The sequence below is a fragment of the Lipophrys pholis genome (genome assembly GCF_963383615.2).
Source record: "Lipophrys pholis genome assembly, chromosome: 12".
NCBI classification, from domain to species: Eukaryota; Metazoa; Chordata; class Actinopteri; order Blenniiformes; family Blenniidae; genus Lipophrys; species Lipophrys pholis.
This window is the reverse complement of record NC_137641.1, coordinates 22,291,870-22,314,090: the sequence shown is the minus strand read 5'-3', so window position 1 is coordinate 22,314,090 and position 22,221 is coordinate 22,291,870. Positions and strand designations below refer to the sequence as shown.

General features: G+C 40.4%; 3 protein-coding genes across 4 annotated transcripts; 1 reads left to right on the top strand and 2 right to left on the bottom strand.

Moving 5' to 3' along the window:
- Positions 1-16: 16 nt before the first annotated feature.
- dnajc21 (DnaJ heat shock protein family (Hsp40) member C21) lies at positions 17-7,930 on the top strand. 2 transcript variants are annotated; one of them, XM_080476325.1, is made up of 12 exons: positions 17-422; positions 1,242-1,335; positions 1,694-1,817; positions 2,391-2,525; positions 2,669-2,973; positions 3,063-3,220; positions 3,348-3,441; positions 4,081-4,251; positions 4,347-4,395; positions 4,494-4,633; positions 5,268-5,352; positions 5,486-7,930. In XM_080476325.1, the coding sequence occupies exons 1-12, from the start codon at positions 326-328 to the stop codon at positions 5,642-5,644; spliced, it is 1,611 nt and encodes a 536-aa protein (XP_080332451.1). In that variant the 5' UTR covers positions 17-325; the 3' UTR covers positions 5,645-7,930. The 2 variants fall into 2 exon arrangements, with proteins under 2 accessions (XP_080332451.1, XP_080332450.1); XM_080476324.1 differs by having other exon boundaries at positions 5,265-5,352.
- LOC308117439 (alanine--glyoxylate aminotransferase 2, mitochondrial-like) lies at positions 6,069-13,357 on the bottom strand. Its single transcript, XM_080476326.1, has 14 exons — positions 13,212-13,357; positions 11,542-11,630; positions 11,139-11,329; positions 10,912-11,035; positions 10,735-10,829; positions 10,298-10,391; positions 8,929-9,022; positions 8,590-8,690; positions 8,343-8,435; positions 7,903-8,035; positions 7,700-7,788; positions 7,441-7,590; positions 7,124-7,222; positions 6,069-6,454 (listed from the first exon to the last, which is right to left on the bottom strand). The coding sequence occupies exons 1-14, from the start codon at positions 13,312-13,314 to the stop codon at positions 6,353-6,355; spliced, it is 1,557 nt and encodes a 518-aa protein (XP_080332452.1). The 5' UTR covers positions 13,315-13,357; the 3' UTR covers positions 6,069-6,352.
- Positions 13,358-13,624: 267 nt separating this feature from the next.
- LOC308117440 (alanine--glyoxylate aminotransferase 2, mitochondrial-like) lies at positions 13,625-21,685 on the bottom strand. Its single transcript, XM_080476327.1, has 14 exons — positions 21,403-21,685; positions 19,915-20,003; positions 19,459-19,649; positions 19,240-19,363; positions 19,047-19,141; positions 18,698-18,791; positions 18,405-18,498; positions 17,750-17,850; positions 17,389-17,481; positions 16,884-17,016; positions 15,727-15,815; positions 15,473-15,622; positions 14,987-15,085; positions 13,625-14,652 (listed from the first exon to the last, which is right to left on the bottom strand). Exons 1-14 carry the CDS (start codon positions 21,500-21,502, stop codon positions 14,551-14,553), a joined length of 1,554 nt encoding a protein of 517 aa, XP_080332453.1. The 5' UTR covers positions 21,503-21,685; the 3' UTR covers positions 13,625-14,550.
- Between the last annotated feature and the right edge of the window lie 536 nt (positions 21,686-22,221).

Below are 22,221 nucleotides of genomic sequence, written 5' to 3'. Positions count from 1 at the left end.
AAGAAAGTTTAGGCGAGAAGTGAGCAATTCTCGCGAGATTTAGCGGCAACCGGCGGCTCTTACATTCGAGCGTACTGAGACATTATAAGATAACATCTGATCTAAAATTGGAGACAGGGTTCGTCATCCAGATCTGAATATGTAAGACACAAACAATCGATTTCTGTTGCTGTCATACTTATAACACTGACCGATACTAAAGAGATCAAACAACGCAGCGAGCCGGTTCACTAGCATGCCGCAGCTAGCTGGATGCTGACATTAGCCTCTCTGAACGCAACGTGAAGATCCTCAGTCTTCGTCCTCCAGTCGGATTTCTGTAACCATGAAGTGTCACTACGAAATTCTGGGAGTGAAAAGGGACGCGGGAGACGATGATCTGAAGAAAGCCTATCGTAAACTCGCCCTCAAATGGCACCCAGGTAAATTGTGTCTTAAACATAAGCTGAAGTGTCACTGTGTGTCATAAAGGAGACATGTGTGTTTGAGATATATAGATATTTATTGTATATGATGTGAAAGTATATTGTGTCGTCTTTATTTTTAAAATATTCTGTGTGTCGCATCACGAAGATGATGGTTTGTGTGTTGTTGGTACAAAGTTACAGGTTTACTGAGTAGACTAGCCATCAAACTTGGGGTCACTGTGTTGGAGACAATCCCAGCTATCAAGGGTTGAGGGGCAGTGTAAACCCTGGATTGGTCACCAGTCCATCACAGGGCAAACAGAGACAGGATCTCAAATGGACATATTCATACATATGTGCAAGCTATAGTTATCAAAACGCATGTTATTCGACTGGAGAGCACCTGAGAAAATCCACCCATGCACATGTGGAACATGCAAACTCCAGAGTAAAAGGCCAAACTGTTTAAAGCCATCACTCTTGGTGTTGCAACGTGATGATAGATTTTTGTTGATTCATTGCTGAAGATTGTCTGTGGTTTACTTTATCATCTTGAAGCAATTGAATCAGGTCTTGAATCAGGTCACTGAACTTGGTCTTGTTTCCTGGAAGACATTTCTTCTGAAACTTAAGGGGCAATACATCTTCTCAGAAAAGTGACCAAGTCCACTTGACCTGATGGACTTGCTCTGGAATGACTCCTACTTGGACAATGATGATTTGCATTGACTTTAGTTCTTCATCTTTGTGATGTCCCGAACAAGCTTTGTACTTTGTACAATTGTTTATAATGCTTTTAATGACTATTTTCACTGTTGTCGTCCTAATTCCCAGATAAAAACCTGGACAATGCCGAGGAAGCAGCAGAGCATTTCAAGTTGATTCAAGCAGCTTACGATGTCCTGAGTGATCCACAGGAGAGAGCGTGGTATGTACACACTCCTCTCACCACTGCTGGTATAAGACATTGAATCTGTATGTGTGCATGTTACTCTCTTTAGAGTCAGATGACAAGTGAGGCCTGAGACAGTTATGGTGTAGTCATACTCTTGACTGATTAAATGCACCGTGACTCATAGGGGACATGGGAGAATTATAATGAAATTATATTACATCTCTAAAGGGACACTCACAAATGTCACACCTGGTCTTTCCTGGCATACAAGTAAATATTGCCTCAGATTCTGAAAGCAGTGAGTCAGCAGGAGGCTGCCTGCAGTGCTCCTTTTTATTTATTGTTGTACATATACCTAAAATTAAATTTGTATTTCCTGTTTTGTTTTTAGGTATGATAATCACAGGGACGCTCTGCTGAAAGGCGGGTTGAGCAGGGATTATGAAGACGACAGCATTGACCTGCTGCAGTACTTCACAGTCACCTGCTACTCTGGCTTTGGAGATGATGAGAAGGTTTGTCGTGATATTTGTGTGGTTGATGTACATTAAAACATCATTATATTGCTCACATCCATTTCTTCTCAAACACTGGGTCGTATTGACGCTGCAAAGCCTTTTGTTTCATTGGAACTTATGTTGTTTTGATGCCAATTCTGAAGCTATTTTATCTAATATCTATATTTATCTATGTCTGGACTGAGAGTAAGATCAAATTATGCTCTGATTTGGTGTTTGATAAATGTAAATATGTTTGTAGGGTATTTGATGCGCTACTTTCAACTTTATAACATATTTTCAGGCTTTTTTTTAATGCATCTAATATTGTGGGATTTTTTGATGTGCAACTCAAAAGTGGCTCATTGAGACCTTCCACTGATGTAATCGTGACGTTAATTTCAAATCAATACAAGTAAGTGAATCTCTTCTCCAGGTCTGCAGCATCCCTGCAACCACTCAATTTCAGAAACAGAAGTTGTTTCCAAGGTTACACCGCTGCCCCCAGAGGATTGTGGGAAAGGAAGTTCTTTTGTCCATCGAACAACCTTTTTACGGTTTGCCTTTGTTTTGTCCATTGTGTCTCTGCAGGGCTTTTACACAGTTTACAGGAATCTCTTTGAATCCATCGTTAAAGAGGAGATGGAGAACAGCAGGGTGGAGGATGACGAAGAGGAGGAGGAAGAGTTTCCTCCTTTTGGAGACTCTCAGAGTGATTACGACACCGTAAGGCACAGCCATACACATGTTACTCCTCATTATGTTGTCTCATTTATTTGCATTAAAGAAGAAATTAAAAAGAAGTTTGAAAGTCAAGCAGTGTACTTGTGCGGTTGACGTATTTACCGCTTTGTGTTTGCCTGTCGCAGGTGGTGCACCTGTTCTACGGTTACTGGCAGAGCTTCTGCACCCGCAAAAACTTTGCCTGGAAGGAGGAGTACGACACGAGGCAGGCGTCCAACCGCTGGGAGAAGCGAGCTATGGAGAAGGAGAACAAGAAGACCCGGGAGAAGGCCCGAAAGGAGCGCAATGACCTGGTGCGACAGCTGGTGGCCTTCGTCCGCAAGCGGGACCGCCGCGTGCAGGCGCACCGGAAGCTGGTGGAGGAGCAGAACGCGGAGAAGGTTAAGAAGGTGGAGGAGCTGAGGCGGCAGCAGAAACTCAAACAGGCCAAGTGAGTAGAGGATGTGCGGTTGTTTTCCATATGTTTGCTGTTTCTTTTGTTGGATTTGTTTCTTTTTCAATGCTGCCTGTCCTTTGCAGACTGGCAGAGGAGTATAAGGAGCAGAGCTGGGCGGCCATGTCTGAGCTTGAGAAGGAGCTGCAGCAGATAGAAGCTCAGTACGGGAAAGAGTTTGGAGATGCATCTGAGAGCGAGGAAGAGGAGCTGGGCATCGAGAAAAACAGTGAAGAGGGGGGAGGTTAGTCAAATGGACCGGAGATTTATTAGAGACATGAACAATTTTGGTCTTTGAGAAGAAGGATAATAAAGCACCTTTTCTAAGGATTGTTTATTTTGCGTCATGTGTGGAAACATTCTTCCAATAGAAGCAGATCTGCCTGACGAAGACACCGTGATGATCGATGACTTCGATGATCTCTACTGTCCGGCCTGCGACAAATCCTTCAAGTCAGACAAAGCGTGAGTGTCCTTCACTTCTCCCCTGCGCTCTGCACACCAGTTCAGCTTCTTGAGTAACAAAATACTGTGAGCAAGAGTTGATGTAATATTTCCATCTGTGTGATGACGTTGGGAGTTTTGCTTGCGCATACACAAATTCATAATTGCAGATCATAATGTGTGCATGTGTCATACAACTTTAATAGGTCTGGTGTTTGCACGCCAACGAGGACCTGAAACGTCTGTGTCCTCTCCTTCACCTCAAGTGGCATTTGGTCGGCTGTCTATTTTTACCGCTGTTACTACGGTTTTCACACACCAATAAAAGAAAGTATTGGAATTTTGCATAATTTTCTCAGGGCAATTAGTTGTTTTTTTTTGGGGGGGGGGGGGGGAGGGGGGTTTCGTTTTGGTGAGAGAATTGCAGATATTTTAAAAGGCTTTACTTGGTTTATTGACTGGGTTTTCACCCCCTCCAGATCCACAACAATGGATATTTTGAAGCCAATTTGAGTTTCTTTTTGCCCCGATCACTCGACGATCCTTGTTCTTAATTGGGCGGTGATAATACATGTCTCCACAGAGGGTTTCTCTTTTAAACACTGTTATTGTTGCTGTTCATTCACATTTTCTTTCTAACGGACCGCATTCTTTCTGTAGAATGAAGAACCACGAGAAATCCAAAAAGCATCGTGAGATGGTGGCGTTGCTACGACAACAGCTGGAGGAAGAAGAGGATGTACTCGGTCTGAACGTGGATGGAAAAGAGGGAACAGAGAATGAAGTGGAGCAACAGGAGGAGGACGAGGACGAAGAAAAGCCAAGACAAAAGTATGTGTTCTCGTCTCGGGCCAAGCATGTGAACTAAAAAAAGAACTACTTGGTTCAGTTCTGTCAAAAGTGATAGTTTCCTCTCGTCTCCGCAGGCTGTCCAAAAAGCAGAAGAGGAAAAAGAAACAGCAGAAAGTCGTACATGTGAGTCGCACTTTTTCCTCTCTGCTTCCGTGCTTTCCTCTTTTAAGATGAACCTGTCTTAGTGGATTTATCGATCCGTGCGCTCCTCTCCTCCACAGCAAAGCGCTTCAGAGGAGGAGGAGAAAGACGAGGAGAAAGCTGCACCGACCCCCTGCGAGGAAGAGACTCCCGAGAAGCCTGCGGACGCTGCAGAGCCCGAGAAGGAGGACGAGGATGTCCCTCCTTCCGAAGTCAAGAGGTTAGTTCAGGGTTGTTGTTTTTTTCATCCATCCGACTGTTGTCTGTGAGGTCATTCTCACTTCTCGCCTCCATCACCTTTTAGTTCCTGTTTCCAGACAAAGATGGAGCATTTCATGTATTTTTCTGTAGAACAAGATTGAATAACATCACTGCTTAAGTCTCGACACTGCCGTGCGTGGAAGTTATATCATTTATTAAAATTGATAATCTAGTTATAGTTAGATTTTCATTTACGTTTGTGATTTTGTACTTAACTGAGTTGTATCATGTTCTATTTATACATGTATCCTTTCATAAATGTAGAAAAACTAATTCCATGTAAGAAAGTAGTAATATAATAAAACCTGTATCTGAGTATCTGCTGTTAAATAGAAATACAACGTGTACAACAGTTTGCAGTTTTTTGTGTAAATGTGGATGAGTTTAATATCATAGAGATAGGTAGGACACAGTGTCCACCACGTCACGGTTCATTGCACGCAGCACATGTTTGCCTCAGTCAAAGTTCTTGCATCAAACTCAGCGTACCAATATGGTATTTTTTTTTACCCTGGACGGCACATTTTTAACAATACAACCAAAGTCCTGATAGTTCTGGGGTTGTGATATTTGTATTGACGTTGCCTCAGCAGCTCTGGGAAGACAAAAGGAAAGAAGGGAGGAGGCAAAGACAAACCAAAGAACATCAAGCCACAGACAGAAGAACAGTTTCCTGAGGTTTGTGTTTTTTTATTGTTAATGATGAGAGACTCCTTTAGTCCAGTCTTTGTATTTTAACGTCAACATCAAGCTTGATGATACAAGTGTAACAATAGGCCCATCACTCATCTGTAATAATCTCTAACTCCAGAAAGAGGCGATCCTCCACTGTGTTACCTGCAACACTGAATTTTCCACAAGAAACAAGCTGTTTGACCACTTGAAGACCAGCGGCCATGCGACTGCTTTCTCCAACGCTCCCCAAGGCTCCATGAGCAGAAGTAAAAAAGACAAGAAGAAGAACAGATAACGCACCTCTGTGCGGACTGATGGACCCGGAAGAGTTTGACTCCAAAACATGGCCTGGAGGAAAGAAAACCCCTCAGGAGTCTATAAAGACGGCTGACTGAGAACATGGGCTTTTATTCTTTTGTTTTAAATTCCACTACACTCGTGTCAGTGAGAGACTTGTGTCTTCCAGGCTGTAACGATTGCTCGAAGTGCAGTTTGAAAGTTTTGCCTACAACAAAACTTTTACTCTCACCATCAGATCTGTTGCTTCAGGAATCGTCTCCATATTTGTCTTGAAGATCATTGTAGTGATGTTACTTATGAAAATGATTCTGTACTCTCGTATTTGAACAACGCTGCAATCATTTATGGAAAACAGCTCATGTAGAATACATTTATGTTGTTCCCAAAAAAAAGAAGAAAAAACGCCTTTTTTTTTTTTTGCTATTTTATTGGTGAAACAAAGCAAATTTATACAAAATTCAACGTATGATACTGAGTTAAGTAATATGTAAAATCGTTTTTTCCTGCTTTTGATAAATGTATTTAATGCCTCTTTTAAATGCGTAAAATGTTGCTGACTCGGAAAGATTGCGGTCAGTGTTTTCAGTCACGATCATGAGGCGTTAAGCTGTCGAAGGCAGAAGTTGCACTAAACGGCTAATCATTACGTTTATGTCTTTAGATAATTTCCAGATATGAAGTCCGTTGTTTTCAGTTCTCCAGCTCACTTTTTGTCCATGTAACGATTGATGGCTCTGTTGAAAACTGCCAGGAAGAAATCTACATCATCCTTGGTGATGCACATCGGAGGCTGGATGCGGAAGGTCTGAAATGGTGGAAAGACCCCAGATAAAACGAAGAAACTCAGTCACTTGTAAAAACACGGAGCAGAGGGAAATCTCATTTGGTCATATCAGGAATTAATCTAGTGCAACGTCGAATTCCCTCTCATTGCTCATAAATGAGCTGCCAGGCAAAATGTTCATCCCCTTTTAACACAATTTTTAGAGTTTATTATGGAAAATTACTGTAATAAAGCTCAGATATAAAAACTTACCATGGCAACCGGTGGAAGAAATACCTCAGTATTTAAATGTGATGTATTCAACGTGAAGACAAATCAGTGTTGTAATACTAGCATGTACCACAAGATGGTGTAGTGGGATATTGCAAATCTTCCCACATTGGGTGGAGGACAGAAAAATTAGATTCAGATAGTAAATAAACTAAAGAGAGCCGTACATATGAAAAAAAAACTTTTGTCTGTAACCGCTATCAGCAGTGTGGGATTTTCTGCATCAAAGCACTGACAATTCGCAAGTGAAAGTCAGTTTCAACAATGCATGTCACATATACGCACTTATAAAAATGCAGCAGTGACATGTTAGATAATGTACTTTATTCATTACCAATTGTACACAAAGTACAAGTGAAATATGGATATGAATGATCATGTTATACACTGTTGATAAAGACATGATGTAGGTTGTCTCACCTGTCCATATATGCCTCCTTTTCCTATCAGAACGCCCATGTCCTTTATGTCCTCAAAGATCTCGCCCATCGCCTCCGGAGGCAGCGGCTCTCTGCTGGCCTGTGGAGCATAAAGACGGCTGAATGTCTTCCAGAAGCTGCGCTTATAACTCGCTGCGGCACTTAATGTCTTGAGTGTTTTCAGTCGGAATAAAGAAAAGCTGCCGCAGGCCACGCGGACGGAAGACTTCAGAATCACTGACTTGGAAGAAACAAGCCAAGATTGTCCTGGTCACACACCTGTCCTACAGGCCTCAGAGCAGAAGTGTCACTCGGTACCTTGTCTTTGACCATTTCCACACCGATCTGCAGCCCTTTCCCACGGACATCGCCGATGATCTCATGACTGTCCCTGAGCTTTGCCATCTCCGTCATCAGATAGGTGCCCACACGGAGACTGTTCTGCTGCAGGCCGTCCTCTTTGATGGTCTGTCAGATGACAAATGTAAATGTCTAATTTCTGTAACCCTTACAAAGGAAATTAGTTTCTAAGATGGATTCATCAGTAGTGATATAGAAATGCTGCTTTAGTTCTTACATCGATCACCGATGAACCCACGGCACAGGCCACAGGATTTCCTCCAAAGGTGTTGAAGTGGAAGGCTTTTGCAAAAGAAGCAGCGATTTCTGGAAAAATACACGAACGAGAGAAGCTTAAACGACCATTTAAGTCTTAACAATGTTTGATGTTTCAAAGAGACACATCGTTTGTAAAAAAAAATAAAAAGTTTATTATCTCACCTGGAGTTGTAACAACAGCTCCGATTGGAAATCCATTGCCGATGCCTTTCGCCATTGTAACCATGTCAGGAAGGACGTCATATCCCTGGAAACCCCAGAAGTGGGTTCCTGTTCGCCCAAATCCAGTCTGGACCTACCAGATACAAAGCAATTCAATTAGATATTTGTTGTTGAGGGGAAACAAACAAATCAACCCACAGAAAGCATGTCCATGCAAGGTCTCACAGTGACTTGAACCGGAGAGAAAGCGTGTTGATTTTGAGTTTCATTTTTTAGTTAATGATTTTGGTAACTTATTTTATCAGAGTTGATCTAATACTATTTTTGTTCTATTTGTAGGACATATTGATTTTAGATTTTTAAAGCTCCACAGTAAAATAATTGACAGCCAAGTTACATTATCTGCTTTTTGTATTTGAGGTTCAAGAAACAGATCCAACCTCGTCGGAGATGCAGATCCCTCCTCTTTCTCTGATAAGTTTGTAGGCCTCCTTCCAGTAGTTCTTAGGGTACTGCACCGCTCCTCCCATTCCCTGTATAAGCAATCACATTTTAATGTTTTGTGTGAAACAGCACAAATAGTCACATCAATGAGAAACCCTTGAAACATGCACACAATTCTGAATTAAAACACTATTGTTTCAATTTTCTTGAGGTTTTTTTCAATGACCCTGACATATACAGTACCTGAATGGGTTCTGCAAAGAAAGCAGCGATGCGACTGGGGACGCTCGTCGCAAATGTCTCTTTGAGCTGGCCGATGTAATGTTCATTTGCCATGCAATGGCCTGCAGGATCAGGAGAAATCGTTTTGGCGACCAAAACAACTAACAATTTCAACAGTATACTGTATGTTCCTAGAGAAGGCTCCATGTCATGGTCACTTCACACTGATTCTAAAGTCCGGTATTTACTTTACGACAACAACGTTCTTATCCTTTTGTCTGATAGAGATAAGTCTGTTTATGAGACTGAGAGTAGAGATAGCCTGGGGGAGTTGAAACTCTGGCCCATGTATTTGCGTACCTTGGGCACAGCTGCACTCTCTGATGGTCTGCACAGGTGAATCCCTGCAGTGGCTTCCTCCCCACGGACCCCTGAACACGTCAGGACACATGACCTGTGACCAAACACCAAGTGAGACACGGCTGCAGGAGGTATTTATCTGTAACAGGGCTCAGAGGAGAAATCATAAAGCTTGCAGTCTTGTCGAAACGATGTGTAAACCAGTAAACACGGCCTCCAAATTAATACTTCTTACATTCATTAGACACGCTAAGGCAAACAATTTGAAGTAAATTTATGCAATGTGCACGTGCAGTAAAATTCCAGCTCTGCAGCTCTCACAACAGTCTATTTCTTGTTATAGACCCTGAAAGTTTAGCTTAAATCCCCAGTAATGGCCATATGAAGGGATTTTGAGCAAACCTGAGAATTCTGTAGTTTTATTGACCAAATTAAAAATGCAAGACCTGCGCACATTGTTTTTCCAGCATAGGCCTCCTCACATGTAGCAGCCTGTCATACAATGTAGATGAACTACGCTGGGATATTATGCCAGGGTTTTGTTTAACATGATTGTTTACTTGTAGAGGATGAACCCCCTTCGAAGAGCTCGTGGAAAGAAGTAATTTTGTTATAATTAACAGATTTGGGGATCCACAGGCAATAAAAAGTACAACTCTTCTGCTACTTTGATTATTTTAATTAAAATATCTTCAATAATATTCTTTAAAGGTTATAACTGTGAAGTCTGGTTTTATGTCTAAAGATGGAGTTCAATTTGTCTCTGTCACACTTATAATAAATTATGTGATTTGATAAAATTATTCAATATGATAAAATAATTCTTTCACTTATTTCCTTTTATTCAGACTTGTTCTTCACAACGAATTGACTGAATTTAGCACCAGAATGAGAAGCTTTCTGTAGCTTTGTGGTCATGAAGAGGGAAAAACTCATCCACTCATTCAGCAAAAAAAAAAAAAAAAAGCCAAACTATCATGATTCTCCAAAAGATGCAGTCTCATGGAGCATGAAGTGGCCTATCTCAGCAGGGACTCATAAACAAAACAAGCATTCACGCTGTGTTCACGCCGCTCATTAGTATGCAGAGCTAATGTTGCAGCTTGTGGGTGCTTAAAGACGTCAGCTGAGTCGTGCTCAGTGGCAGTTGTTATAGTGAGCCAGGGAACTGCACAGACCACTTGCTTCCTGAGCAGAGCTTTAGGTTGAGCAGTGTTACATGATAAGCTGCGCGCTGAGAAGATGTGTTGAGCAACACGGTCGGAAGATATTGCTCTCCGCTTCTTCACAATGACAGAGTGGGATAAAAAAAATTGCTGGAGCGACAGCGGTCATGCATTGCTTCCTGGGGTATGGGACTGCCACGTACAGTCGTGCATCCTGAGCTTGTGGCAGCCGGGTATTTATACGACGAGTTGGAGGTGAGGCCCATGGTCTGTTGGGTGCCACCGTGATACGAGCCCCTGCAACAGAAAACCAGAAGCTCGACAGGAATTCATCAAGCCGTAATTTGTTCAGCAGAAGTAGGACAATGTGAATCAATATTCACAATCATCACATCATTAAAGTTGACTTATCAATTTTTTTTTTTTTTATATCTGCCTAGTGCCTACGGCCCATTAAAATGCCGGTTTTGAGGTGTATGACGGATTTTCAATAGAAAAGTCAAACTAATTAAGAAAAGTGCACGAAAAACACTTGCAAAAACATGGATTATATTCCAGAAAGAATTATGACTGATGTTGAAGGACATTATCTGTGACTTAATAAGTAATATACTAGTTGTGTCAATTGCAGCCCATGTACCTGAAGGTGATAATATCAAAGTTGCCCGTGTGGAGCCGAGCCATCAGCATCGCCAGATCATTGGCTTCCGAGCCGCTGTTTGTCAGATATACCACCTGCATGAAGAGAGACATTTGAGTGGCGGCCTTCAACGTTTACCCAGCTCATGGTCTGTGTTGATCAAGTGCAGCACAGCACCTTCAGAGGATGTGGTAAGTTGGATGTCAGTTTTTCACAGTACTCATGGAGCCCTGGATGAACGTAGATGTTTGTAGTGTGCCACAGTTTCCTCAGCTGCCTCTCCGTCGCTGCTATAACTTTCCTACGCAAAGCAAGCGTCAGAGTTGGGGAAAAGAATTAGTAGATGTTGTTTCTGACTGACGGGCACGTTACTGAGTGACACAATGAAAGGGGAAGCTCTTTACGGGTTGCAGTGACCCACAGCCACAGTGGCCACCCCGGCGAATAAATCCAAGTATCGCTTCCCGTCCACATCCCACAGCCACTGCATGTGTCCCTGGTGGATGAACACGGGTTTCTTGTAATAAGTAATCTTCATGGTGACAGGATTAATGTTCTGTCTGCGAACCTCCATCATGCGCTCTTTGGACATGCCCTGGAGAAACATGCACAGATGAGAGGTTATTAGAAAAGAGATGTTTTAAATTTGACCATTTAAGTGAAGCATCAGCGCAGTAAGTGTGAGTTACAAATCATTGAACTCTATCTCGATGTCAGCCACCTTCAATACACTGCTTTCGCGAAATATATCCGTAAAAATTTTACAAAGCAGTACTGAACGCAACGTCACTCTTACTGTATACTTACTGTATACTCCTCTGGTTTGAAACTGCATGGAGGCATCTCCAGGAGGTCGATGGGGCTCGGATTGACGACTGCTTTCTGGCATACTGCACCTGAAATGTTAGTTTGATATAAAAGAAAAAAAAAGAAAAAAAAAAAGATCAAAAACACAAACAAGGTTCGCGCCAAGTTGTTGTCTGATTATGTACAGATAAGATGCCACTGACTTTAACAAAACTTATTTAGGAGTAGTCTTCAAAAACCTCGGATTAGGCTGCTTAACTACAAAAAAGAAAAGCATCTCTATCAAATTAAATCCACCTTGTGTTGTTTTCAACAATGAAGGATCTGGTTAATGTTTGAGCAGATTAAATTTGGAGTGATGTTTTAACCATATTAACGTTTCAGCGTAGCACATGTCCTCTTGCTGTTTTGCAAAACATGGATGGGTCTCAGATTGTGCCAGTTGGATCTGGTTTGACTGACAGCAGATAGTTAACGTTTGATTAAATTTGTCAAAACCTTCTTAACAAATTCAGGCCAAGACTTTCCAGAACATTCATGTGTGCAGTTAGAACATGCCGAGCTTTGTTTTTTTAAATGATTCGCTACGTTTGTGACGCCTTTTTACATAATTTGCTCAATGAGAGATTGTAGTTTGCCTTTCAGAATAACAAATATTTTCATTCCCAAACAACAGATACAGGTCATTAAAAAAAACCAAAAAAACAACCTGTATCCAACCAAATCACTTATAAAAATACAAAAGTAAACTTTATGAACTCATTGATGGTAACATGCAGTTTAGTGTTGTTAGATAAACTGAACTCCAAGTATTTGTTTCACAGGCTCCACAAAAACTACAATTTATTATTCTAATAACACATTTGTCATTAACCATCATCAGCTGACCCACCTGCATTATCAGTGAGAACATTGTTTTGGAGCAATATAATTTTCTATGTGACGTAGAATTGAAAAAATATTATGTTGGCGCTTTTAATGACAAGATTTGCACCACTATCGACTTCTATTATAACTGCGTTTTTGCCATCTTCGTAAAAATTAAAATGAAAACATGGTTTTGTAATTCCATATCTCTGCCAAATTTGTGAAGCTTTGTAAAATCGAGGTTAATTACAAAATTGCCCTATTTCATCACCTCTGACATTTATATGATGGAATCACTCATTTGTAGCCATAAATCACAAAAGGATGCTACTTTAAAAAAAAAAAAAAATTTTAATATAAAGGGTGGCAATTTGTATTCTTATAAAGAGGCGGCAATAATGTGATTGATCATTCTTACAAAACTTCATGAAGTGTACAACAGAGAAGGCAAACCGTGACAAAATCATAACAAAAACACCTCACGGTCAAAATAATGAATACAAATGATCCTTTTAGAAAACACAATTTCTCACCAATTTTTATGTTGAGAAAGAAAAATGCCTAAAGTTATCTCTGTGACATGAAGGGTTGAAATACAAAATAAATTACCTCCAACAAAAACACAAAAACATGTGTCTATAATCCCTAATTAACACTTGATTTCCTCCAAAAATTATTTTTGTGCCGTGAGGTTTATAATCCAGTGAAATTGTTGTCTTGGAGAACATAAATATGTAAATATTATCAACATAAATAATAACCATACCGACAGGGTGCCATGTTTGACCACGGTGGTCACTCACCACTTCTCAGGTGAAATCTGGCTGCACTGGGAGAGCAGAGGGTCTGTGGTGTTGGCAGTGCGCGGCGGCGGCGGCCACTGAGGCGTGCCACCACTTTGTACATGTTGAGCAGGTGGAGACGATCTTCTGCCGCTGTCGTCGCTTCAGCGTCTGACACTCAGCAGATGCTTCAGGGTTGTTTTAAGAAACAGCATATTGCACCTTGATCCATCCACAATATCTCTCCATACAACCTCATTGTCACATTGATGAATATGTAACCAGTTACAGCCTTTATTTCTTTGGGCTCCAAATTCGAGACACCTACTTTGGAGTATTTGTGTAATCTAGTTTGATCCAGTAAAGTTTCTCTGGCATAGATAAACCTGCCTTTGCAAAAGTAATTATGTTCTTTTCTTCTTTTTTTTTTTTTTGATAGAGCATTTCTATTCAGGCTTTAGAAGTCTGAATCTGTGAATACCGTTCCAACTTTACTGAACTTAAAAAGTGCATTCATTAAAAATGAATTGGGGTGTAGTCATGATAGAATGTAGGAACCAACATTTGGGACATAGAGCAGGGCAAGAAATAAGCATAAAATTTAAAAAAGAAAAGGTGTTTGACTAAATAATTAATAAAATAATATGCAAGGCGCATTCATACCAAAAATAATAAACCAAATAAACCAAATGCAAATGAATATAATTATACACAAATCTAATGTTTTGTCTAAGGTATGAAAATGTAATGAAATGCAGAAGTTAGTGAATGAATCTGATTACACTCCAACAAAATGCTCTTCGTTTTTCTGGTTTGGTCCAGCACGACGTGAGCACAACCTCATCCAAGCTCCTCCTCTGGAGTTTGAAAGAACATTGTTACAGAGGCTGAAGCTGGCTTGAACTGGTACTTTTTTTTTTTTTTGTCTCCGGATGTTTGGGTGCCACAGTTTTGTTTGGTGTCAGTTTGTTTCTCACAGTTGTAATATATTAGTAGTTATGATTCTGTCACAATGCGTTCCTAACACCCGAATGTTATTTATGAAGACAATTAGATATAATCTCACTGTTTTCAGACAATCACCTTTAATTAGGATCAAAACATGTTGCTGCAAACGATCATACAGATTCATTAGGTTGGAAAGAGCTGAACATATCAGATTTTCTGTCACGTATCATTATTACAATTGCTCAAGTGTGTTAAATGTTTCAAGTCCTTGTGATTCCAACAGTTTCTCTTTATGTAGTTTTAAAAAAAAAAAAAACTGTCTTAAAGAGGTAGATGGTCATGATTACATATCTACTTAAACGTTGAGCTGGTCTCCAGGTTCGTCCTTCCCACTAAGCAATTTGCTGACCTTTCATTTTCTTTCCATGTAGCTGTGGAGGGACTTATCAAAAACAGCCAAGAAGAAATCTGCATCTTCTCTTGTGATGCACATGGGAGGTTTGATACGGAAAGTCTGAAATTGTTACAACAAAAAACAGGAAAGATTATGTAGCACCCTGAGAAAAATGTTCCCAAAAAGACAAAACGAGGTTCTTTGACATTTGTAATGGAGTGACACACTACAAAACCTACACCGAATACAGTTGTTTGAATATGTTCCATTTCTCACACATTTCTTTTTATTAGGTTATTCCTAAACTTAAAATAGAAAAGTAACATCATAAATGTGCTAATATAAATATGTTGTATATATATATCTTGAATATTAATGTGTGTGTTTATGTGACTAAAACATTTTTTTTTATGATGCCAGTATATTTAAAAAAAGGTTTTTAAAAAAAGGTTACCTGTCCATATAAGCCTCCTTTTCCGATCAACACTCCCATGTCCTTGACGTCTTCGAAGATCTCACTCATTGCCACAGCAGGCAACGGCTCTCTGCTGGCCTGGAAACCGCAGAGAGGATAGATGTGACTATATGCCGCAGTAACCACAGTAATTAGTAACCTGAACACGGTCCTGATAATTATCTGATTGTGGGTCTTCAAGCCTGACATTTAACTGCTAATTTGCTGGGGTGGCTATATTTGTGAACACTACCAAGGCCAAAGATTCCCATATGGCCTTTTTTTGCACTGTGAAATCAGAACCTCAGGCAGACGTAAATGCTTTGCTGTTGAGCCGCTTCCCTTCTCCAAATACAGACGGTCACTGCTGTCGCAGCTAATGGTTAACTGGGGCGCCGCTGAACCATGGCCCCCAGAGATACAGTGCAGACGCACACGTTGTTCAAGCATGTGTGAAGAGGTGAGTGCCACTTCTGCCACAAATACCTTGTCTTTCACCATTTCCACACCGATCTGCAGGCCTTTGCCGCGGACGTCACCGATGATCTCGTACTTGTCCCTGAGCTTCGCCAGTTCGGCCATCAGATGGGTGCCCACATCCAGACTGTTCTGCTGTGTGCCGTCTTCTCGGATAGTCTGTCGAACAAAGACATACCGAGTGTGTCTGTCACAGCAGATTTCAGCTGCAGCATTAGCAACGTTGTGCATGAAATGAATGGGTTGTCACTGAAAGTCCTTACATCAAGTACCGATGAAGCAATGGCACAAGCCACAGGATTCCCCCCGAAGGTGTTGAAGTGAACCCCTTTGCAAAAGGAGGCGGCGATTTCTACAGAAGACGTAAATGAACAAGTTAACGCCTCCAGCCACAGAGAGGCAGTATTCAGACTGCAAGCATCGGCGATGGCTTATGAGAACTACGAATTGTCTGCAGTTTGGGTATAAGTACAGTGAGAAGCTACTTCAACAAATAACACAAGAAACACCTTGTGATCGCTTATCATTTGAGAAAAAAAGAAAGGTTTGCACGACGGTATGAAAATGGATATAGCTGTAATTAACACATCAGGTAAGACTGATTCAAGAACGATCAACAGCAGAAGTGAGGGCGAACCCTGCCAACACTGCGTTTTCTCACCAGCAACCATAATTAGTGGCCTTCCACATTATGATTCATTCATTTCATAAATATTCAAAAGCGCAGCAGATGTTCTCTTTCCATCTTCCATCTTCGGCAGAGAGCGTTGTCGAAGTGGTGACTCAGAAACTGGCAATCTATAATTTTGTTCGCCCACATGCAGCACGGTATATATATACATATCATCATTTCAAGTCTAACTCACATCAGGTACAGCTAAAGATAGCTGGAGCTGCACTGTGGGGTATAGTTAAGCACAAAAAAGAAAGAGGTGAGGGTCTTTATGTGTGGAATCCGCATTATGGTTCCGTGCCTGAAAAGGGTGCCAGATGAATCATGTGTTGATCTGTGAAAGCCCTGTGATGGAACTGGTGACCGATCAGAGGTGTACCGTGATCTTTGTCCAATGTCAGCCAGGGTAGACACAGAGAGACAGATGGTCACAGACAATAACGTTCACACCTGCAGCAAATAAGAGTCGCCAATAAAAATCTTAAACCCATGTTTTTGAACTGTGGGAGGAAACCAGAGTACCCAGAGAAAACCCACACATGGAACAACATGCAGGCTTCACACACAGAACCGAGGCAATATTGCTCACCAGTATTTCTGTGTTTATCATCGTTTTCAGACACAACCCCTCTCTGGCTTTCCAGAATTATTGCAGTCTCGTGCATCTTATCAGTTTAATCGTCATGTGAGCACTGAGTCACCAGTGAAATGCCGGACAGTTCTTAAGAGCACAGGTTGTTTTCTCACCTGGTGTTGTAACAACAGCTCCCATTGGGAATCCATTGCCAATTCCTTTTGCCATGGTAACCATGTCAGGAAGGACATCGTGTCCTTCGAAGCCCCAGAAGTGGTTTCCTGTGCGGCCAAATCCAGTCTGGACCTACAATATGCAAAATAGATTGTCAGCACACATGAATTGATATCCTTATCTTTAAATTCTCTTGATTCCATCCAAAAGTATGTCATAAGATGATTCCCGCCAGACTTTCACTTGGCTATTTGATAAAGCCGTATTGATGAACATTTCTGTATCAATATTGGCACAGAATTGTGTAATGTAGTGTCAAATTTCATTCTTAAAGACTAAGACTCAATATTAAATACTATAATTTCAATACATCAAAACATATAGATGGGGTGTGGAATATCCAAGCAGGGTTCAAGGTTTTTTTTTTTTTTTTTTTATGAACTAAAGGGACTTTGTAAGCAAAGAATAAACAAACTATTCTAACACTGAAAATATGTATTTAACCTCGTCGGCGATGCAGACCCCTCCTCTCTCTCTGACGAGTTTGTAGGCGTCTTGAAGGAAGTTTTTAGGGTACTGCACAGCTCCCCCGACACCCTGTGTAAAGACATAATAATATCCCACAGTTCAATCTTAATTTACAAACCCCTCGTCAAACTTTTCATGAGTAAACGACAACCGCAGAGATTAAATGAAGGATTTTCATTCTGGCTTTTCTGCTTTAGGCTGGGCATAAACAGTGACTAACATGAGAGATGCACTTTGTTAAAAGGAAATTCAAAATGTCAGTAACCAACACAAATGTCAATAACAGTTCTATATTAAACCTATGAATCTAATAATACTTCAAAACAGAATATAGTACCTGAATTGGCTCCCCAAAGAAAGCAGCGATTCTGTTTGGGACACTCGTAGCTAAAGTCTCTTTGAACTGTTCAATGTACTGTACGTTTGCCATGCAATGACCTGTGGACACAAATCAACAAAAGTATTTTGGATCAATCAAATGCAGATTTTAACATGTGTGCATATATAAGTGGATGTACATATTTTGTGTTTGTAAAAATTCTGTCATGACACTTTTGCCAGAAACAGATTTTGAAATACAATTTCACGATTGCATTATTCTATCTTAAGATACGGCTGTGATATTATTGGCTTGTTGTGACAACGCTGATATTATGATGCTGTGCAGTGGTGAAACACATTGTATGAAAGGTTTATGTCGACATGAAAAGTAAGTTGAGCTTTCACTTTAAGACTCAGGGACACAGTGTATGTAGCAAGTGAACACAGTAGACCGGACTGGTAGACTTGACATTTTATCTAGATTACCAAAAAGCTCAGTTTTCTTTGTTTTTTTGTTGTATTGATATAGAGACAAACATTTGAAACAGGGCAGTCATTCCAAAATAGTCACTCATGAGTAAACAATAACAAAAAAATACAACAGTGGTATTACATATTCCTGATGAAAGGAATCGGAGTGTGTTAAGCAAGGCCTGCTTATATATGTGTACCTGGTGCACAGCCACAATCTCTGATGGTCTGCACAGGAGAGTCCCTGCAGTGGCTTCCTCCCCAGGGTCCCCTGAACACATCAGGACACATGGTCTGTTCATTGGACAGAGACCAAGTCACCTGGGTTAACCTCAGTGCATACACTGGTTGCAAATTGTTGTGCAGTGAATTTAACTGAAGTATTAACCGAAAGTAAGGATTCAAGATACAGGGTGACAGTTTATTAACTTTGATGTGCGTTGTGTGTATTCAAATGTGTGCTTTTCTTGGGACATGGCACTGTGATACTTACATTTGTACAGCCTAAACCATTGGCAACAGGGTACTTGTATGCTGCATTTGAGGTAAGGCCCATGGTCTGTGGGCTGCCACCGTGATATGATCCTCTGGAAGGAAAACGTCGAGATATTTTATGAGCTTTGAGAACTTTACATAACAATCAAGTTATCAGCATGATCATGTGAATGCAGAAATAGGCTTTTATACTGTCAAACATGTGAACAATGTTTCTGACATTTAGTCCATTACAAATGTGTAATTGTCAAATAGTGCTCTTTAATACATTGATTACTCTATATTTCTCATAAGGTCATCATATATCTGTTAGGACATAATAAAAAATAAAAAAATAATATTTGCACCTGAAAGTGATGATATCAAAGTTTCCTGTGTGGAGCCGAGCCATCAGCATGGCCAGGTCATTGGCTTCAGAGCCGCTGTTGGTCAAATATATCACCTGGACAAGGACAAGAAAACAGGCCGGCAAATATATTATTATTGCTTCAATTTATAGCCAAGCTATTGGGAATAATAAGACAAACTCCATCAGCGCACCTTAAGAGGATCTGGGAAGTAGGAGGCCAGTTTTTCACAATACTCATGGAGAGCAGGATAGACGTAGATGTTGGTCGTGTGCCAAAGTTTGTCCAGTTGCTGCTTTGCGGCGGCTGTGACTTTTCTGTGAAATCAGAGGTTAGAGAAACTTCAAGGCCTCGTCAGTTACTACATGGCAGACATGACTGTGTGGCACGGTGAAAAGAGAAAAGTCCTTACGGGTGGCAGTGCCCCACGCTGACAGTAGCCACACCGGCGAAGAGATCCAGATAGCGCCTCCCATCCACATCCCACAGCCACTGCATGTAGCCCTGGTGGATGAACACCGGCTTCTTATAATAGGTGACCTTCATTGTCATGGGATTGCAGTTCTGTTTGCGGATCTCCATCATTCGTTCTTTCGACATACCCTGCATGAACACAAATGCACAAAACGGGAATTAAATGTGTAAAATGCTAATCTTTTTGTTTTTAAAGTGAAGGGCTGAGTGCACTTACTCAGCCTGAGTGAGTTCAAATAAAAGCTCTGCTGTAAATGACAATGTCCATGAATCTACCAACATGTTTAGAAAAAAATTAAAAAATAAAATAAAAACTCTCCCGACGTGGTTTTAAAATACAAAGCCCTGTTATTTACCGTGGAGTCACTATATGCTTGGAGGGGTTTGTGTTCACCTTGTATTCTTCTGGACTGAATTTGCAGGGGGGCATCTCCGGCAAGTCTTTGTTGGGGTGTTTGAAGGCTGATTTCTGACATATTGCACCTGTGAAATCAATTTCATTGCAGTTCAAACAGAGACAATATGAACTAAATTGATTTTTTGAGACGACAAGCCAAAGCTCTTACAGATGTGATAAAAAAAGAAAATTGCTTTATGTCTGTTTTTTAGGTTTTATATCATTCAGACTTTTCTTCTTAGCGTGTAAACAGATTGAAATCAGGTCAAAATTTAAAAAAAAACTCATTCGGTTATCCTTAGACCTCACGTGTGCAGCAGGCACATGGTGACTTTGTCTGCTTATTCCTGGTTGTACAAGGTTCAGGGGAACCAGCTTTGGTCTGCCTGGACACGATCTGTTTTATGAGGTCATAAGCAGGGGTAGAAAGAAAATAGATTTGTACTCAACTGAATTGCACTATGCTACAAGTACAAGTGTTGATAATATACTATACATACTATATTATACTATAATGTAATATAATACACAATATACTCAAGTGAAATATATAAGAAATATAATAAGGGATATAAAAATGGCACGACTGTAAAGAAATGTAGATAAAAAGCCACAATTTCCTCTGTTTGAGAGGAAACAGTATGGCTACCAGCATGCAAATGAAAATATTAATTCAAATTGTGGATGTATTCAGTTGTACAAAATTGTGACTTTCAAAGTGAAGAAGTAGATTACATGGTGTAGATGTTACCGAAATATCAATAAAATCATTGTTTAAAGCCATACCGCCCTATGGGGGAAATAAAAGCTCTGCTGCAACTCTATGAAAAGCCAGTGTTTTGACTATTATTGTGTGCCCTGTTGCAATTGATTCATGGTGCTCTTTAGTGTTGCATCCTCCAGAAAGATCTATAATGTATTTAATACATACTTAATGCAGTGTAGGAAAAGAAAAGCTTTACAGTATTTTGTCTTATAGTGAGCATTTATTGTCAGTCAATATCCCTAATGCTTGATGATGATTAGTGTCTATTCCACTACTCTGTTTTGCAGAGGTCACAGCAAGTCATTGCACCTTTTACATTGCAGGTCATAAACACCTCAGAGGTTAAGACTCCGCAATTATATCTTTTCGATTTCTATGCAGGCCTGGGCGTGTTGTTGTGACACTGGAGCATAATACTTGTTGTGCAATCATTATTTGTTGAATTCAATTCTAAACGTCACTGATAATAATAAAAGCAACAACATATAGAAATGACTATACACTTGACATAAAAGCGAGACGTTTGCACACGTGCACGAAGGCAGCATTTAACAAACCAAATAGATAACTTTATATGCAAGTTATCAAAAAAGGTTTAGTTATTGAGGTCACTTCTGGCTGAACTTCCGTCTTACGACCTATAAAGGAATTTACTCCGGGTGCCCCATGAATAAACAGCTCGCGCGAGCTGGAATTTGATCATTTCCATGGTAACTCACCGCCTGCCAAATGGAGTTTGGCCGAACTTGACCGAGAGCAGCAGGACTGTCCGGATAAAACCGCACCGCGGCCGCTGAGACAGGAGATGACTTTATACATGTCGAGGAGAATCTAACAGGGAGCACAGTTCTCGCACTTCTCTCACCACAACTTCTGACTCTCTCTACTACAGCCGAGTTACTTTCTTTCCTTTTCTTTCCTTTTTCTTTTAAGCCCAAATGTGTGCGTTTACTGGGCGGTGACAGCCGACCTGCGGCTACACGTCCTGATTGGAGCGCTTTCACTACGTCATAGGGTTATTGCGCAAAAATAGAAAACAATCCATATAACAATATAAAAAAATATTTAAAAAAAGTTTTAAACGACAATTGAACGGGTGAGGTATTTTTGAAGGTGTTTTTGTGAACAAATATCAAACAAAAGTAAGTATTGTACATGTAATGGAGGCAAATTAAAATGATTAAAAAAGAGGATTCAAAGCAAACAGTGTTACAGTTGCAGAATATAAAGAAATGCCATTTCAGAATGTTATTATTTTGTTGTCTATATTGGCAAAAAGAATAGGTTCAGCATTCTAAAAACGTTTATAATCGGCATTGAGTCAAGTATCTACAGCATGAGTTGAGGCGGCTGCGATAGGGCTGAAGCTCATCTTGGCACACTTTGGAAACCAATAATCTAATACATTCAATAAAATATGTAAAAGTTTGTTCAATAAATCACATTTTAAAACAGAAGTGATACTTTGGAAAACATTAACCATTTTAAGCCACAAAGGCAGCCCAGCATTGGAAATGTTTGAATTTCTAAAAAAAAAA